Below are 4,014 nucleotides of genomic sequence, written 5' to 3'. Positions count from 1 at the left end.
AGTCTACGTTTTAAAACGATGTTGTTATATTTTAAACTTATTTAATGGATGACAAACCTATGGTTTTATCATATAGTTGATGTTATGATTGAATGCAATGATATTAAGAAAGTCACACCATAATCACGCTTCCGCAAAAGTCAGGGTGTGACATAACAAATATAACACTATAGTTTGTCTGATAGCATGTCTATGATAGATGTATAGTGTTATATTTGTTATATAATGTTATATAGTCTTACATAGTGTTATATGGTATTATATGGTGTTACATATTGTTATACGGTGTTCATATGGTGTTATATATAGTGTTATAATACACTTCTCACACTTTAGGTCCTTTTTACACTATCCTTACCCTATATATATATATATATATATATATATATAGGGTAAGGATAGTGTAAAAAGGGCCTAAAGTGTGAGAAGTGTGAGAAGTGTATTATAACACTATATATAATACTATATAACACCATATAAACACCGTATAACAATATGTAACACCATATAATACCATATAACACTATGTAACACTATATATCATTATATAACAAATATAACACTATAGGTTGTCTGATAGCATGTCTATGATAGTTGTATAATGTTATATTTGTTATATAATGATATATAGTGTTACATAGTGTTATATGGTATTATATGGTGTTACATATTGTTATACGGTGTTTATATGGTGTTATATAGTATTATATATAGTGTTATAATACACTTATCACACTTCTCACACTTTGAGCACTTTTTACAGGATCCTCTACCTATATATATATATAGAGTAAGGTTAACATACAAAAAGCCTTATCATACATCACATAGGAGACAATGGTAACCGTTGGATCAGGGGTATAATCACGCATGGGACCACATAATCACACATGGGACCACATAATCACGCATGGGACCACATAATCACGCATGGGACTATAATCACGCACGTTCTATGATAATAACGCACGTTATATTTTTTGTCATGTATGTTAATGTAGGTTAAGCCCTGATGTACATTATACTTTATCTATATATATATATATATATATATATATATATATATATATATATATATATATATATAGGGGACCGCTAGAATGAGAACCACCCCGAGTTGTAAGAACCACGAGAACCGCGACCCGCGGGTGGCCGTTGACCACGAAATTTTTTTTACACCTAGATCCGTATATTTTAAGACCGGGTGTAAATTTTGGGTTCAAACGGCGCGCCCGAGGGGGTAGTTTTTTACGCCCAAAGTTTGGGTTTTTTTAATTTTTTTAATTTTTCTTTTTTTTAACCAAACTTTGGGCGTAAAAAACTACCCCCTCGGGTGCGCCGTTTGAACCCAAAATTTACACCCGGTCTTAAAATATACGGATCTAGGTGTAAAAAAAATTTCGTGGTCAACGGCCACCCGCGGGTCGCGGTTCTCGTGGTTCTTACAACTCGTGGTGGTTCTCATTCTAGCGGTCCCCTATATATATATATATATATATATATATATATATATATATATATAGGGGAAGGTTCATTTGAGAAGAAATTTAATGTGAGAAGAAAAAAAAGAAAGGGCATATTAGTAAAATACTATTTCATTTATCACTCATATCATTAATTTTTAACTCTTTAATTAATTAGTCAACTAATCATTAATTATCCTACATATAATCTACAAAACCTACACATATCAAAATTTTCCTACATATACCCTACACATTATAGAATTTTATCCTACACAGTCGAAATTTATCCTACACACCTCAAAATATATCCTACACAACTCGTAATTTATCCTACACAACTAGTAATTTATTCTACACTTTAAATTAAGTTGTTTTTTTTTTAATTTGGAAAAAGTGTATATTTTAAAAAAGAGTTACAAATTTAATTTAGTTAGTTATTAAAGGGGAAGAATACAAATTAATGATTTTTGTAAGTTTACCAATATACCCTTATATTAAAATTAAATGCAAATATTAAATGAAGTAAAATGAAGCATTCTTATTGGTTGAAACTTCTTCTTTTTTCTTCTTACAAAAAAATTCTTCTCATTTGAACCCTCCACTATATATATATATATATATTTATAGGGGGCTGCTAGAATGAAAACCACCCCGAGTTGTAAGAACCGCGAGAACTACACTCCACGAAGCGCCGTTCGCCATGATTTTTTTTACAAGTAGATGTGTGTATTATAAACACAGCCGTAAAAAATCATGGCGAACGGCGCTCCGTGGGGTGTAGTTTTTTACACCACAAGTTTGGTGTTTTTTAATTTTTTTTCTTTTTTCTTTTTTTTTTTTCACCAAACTTGTGGTGTAAAAAACTACACCCCACGGAGCGCCGTTCGCCATGATTTTTTACGGCTGTGTTTATAATATACACATCTACTTGTAAAAAAAAATCATGGCGAACGGCGCTCCGTGGGGTGTAGTTCTCGCGGTTCTTACAACTCGGTGTGGTTTTCATTCTAGCGGCTCTCTCTCTCTCTCTCTCTCTATATATATATATATATATATTGTTGACGAGTGATAATAAATAGTAACTTTATTTTTATAATAATATATAGTTTTTTTATTATTATTTAATATATTATAATAGTTTATTATTGTATTTACTTTTAGTAACATATTTTTCTTTTTTTTTAAACATATATTTCCTCTACCTTTTTTATATCTTTTTTTTGAACATACATTAATTTATCGATTAATTTGATATTTTTTTAATTTACTTTTATAACTTTTTTTTCTAAAAAGTTAAGTACGTAGTTGTGCTTGATTTCTTCCCTGAAATTCCGTTATAAATTTTGTTAAAAACGAAGTTGTACTCAAAATAAAATATTTATTGTTATTATAAAACGGTACGATGATAAATTAAATCGTTCTAATGGTTTGACTTTCTAAACAACATGCTTTATTTTTAAATCACGTTTGTTTTACATTATTATTTGCTCGATTTCGCCGCAACGCGCGATATAAAAAAAACTAGTTAAATTTAATCATGCACCTTACATAACATATCCAAAAGAAAAACATATAAAGTTCAAGAGCAAAGCTAAACATTTGAAAGTTCACTATGATCATTCATAATTGTTAATCATGTGAGCGAATAAGAAACATGGTACACTTCCATATGATATAAAGTCGCCTTTTGCAAAAAACTATAAAGATCAAGAGCAAAGCTAAACATTTGAAAGTTCATTGTGATCATTCATAATTGTTAATCATGTGAGCGAATAAGAAACATGGTACACTTCCATATGATATAAAGTCGCGCCTTTTGCTCCCGAATTTGCTTTGAACATCTCATCTGGGACCGCTTTTTCAATGTGTTGAACCATATGATATAAAGTGGCGCCTTTTGCTCCCGAATTTGCTTTGAACATCTCATCAGGGACCGCTTTTTCAATGTCTTGAATATTGATGAATTTGTAGTTTTCATGATAAGTTGATAACAAGAATTTGCTGAAAGCTTTCAAGAGGACCACTAAATCTCAAATCCTATAAACATATACATGCGTGTCTACATATATAGGGCCACCTAAAGCAACTTATCTAGACCTAAAAATAACAAATCCAAAAGAACTTACAACTTTCACTACAAAAGGTACAAACCATACTAGCGTTCTTGTTTTAGCTAGTCATTTTAATATGTTGTATAAATTGCATGTCCTACACCCTCCAAACCTTACCTTTTTCTTGGACATCCTTTTTCCAATGGCCAAACCTAGCTTCATAATTGCAAGATGATTATTCATTTATTATTGTTAAAAGTCGAAACATCTGTCATGAACTCGATTTATGATCACTAAACCATCCGCAATGGTTAATGCGCGGCATTTTTTCATCACGTCAGCATCATAACGCCTCATGTAATGGTTTAGGCAGTGGGTATTATATGGGTATGAACGGGTTTGATAACGCCCCCAGCACCATCCCTTTAGGCATTATAGGGATGGTGTGGGGGCATTATCAAACTCTTTTATGCTCCTATAATGCCCATTACGCATGG

The 4,014-nt window shown here is 31.4% G+C and overlaps 1 protein-coding gene across 1 annotated transcript; it reads right to left on the bottom strand.

Moving 5' to 3' along the window:
* Window positions 1–3,018: 3,018 nt before the first annotated feature.
* Window positions 3,019–3,481, bottom strand: LOC110927577. The gene has a single exon (XM_022171127.2). The coding sequence runs from the start codon at window positions 3,442–3,444 to the stop codon at window positions 3,223–3,225; it is 222 nt and encodes a 73-aa protein (XP_022026819.1). The 5' UTR covers window positions 3,445–3,481; the 3' UTR covers window positions 3,019–3,222.
* Window positions 3,482–4,014: the final 533 nt, after the last annotated feature.

This window comes from Helianthus annuus, chromosome 4 (assembly GCF_002127325.2).
Source record: "Helianthus annuus cultivar XRQ/B chromosome 4, HanXRQr2.0-SUNRISE, whole genome shotgun sequence".
Taxonomy (NCBI): Eukaryota; Viridiplantae; Streptophyta; class Magnoliopsida; order Asterales; family Asteraceae; genus Helianthus; species Helianthus annuus.
This window is presented reverse-complemented; position numbering and strand designations above follow the sequence as displayed.

Coding starts and splice junctions, on each gene's coding strand:
- LOC110927577 (XM_022171127.2), bottom strand. CDS start 3,444: ATGAAAACTACAAATTCATCAATATTCAAGACATTGAAAAAGCGGTCC.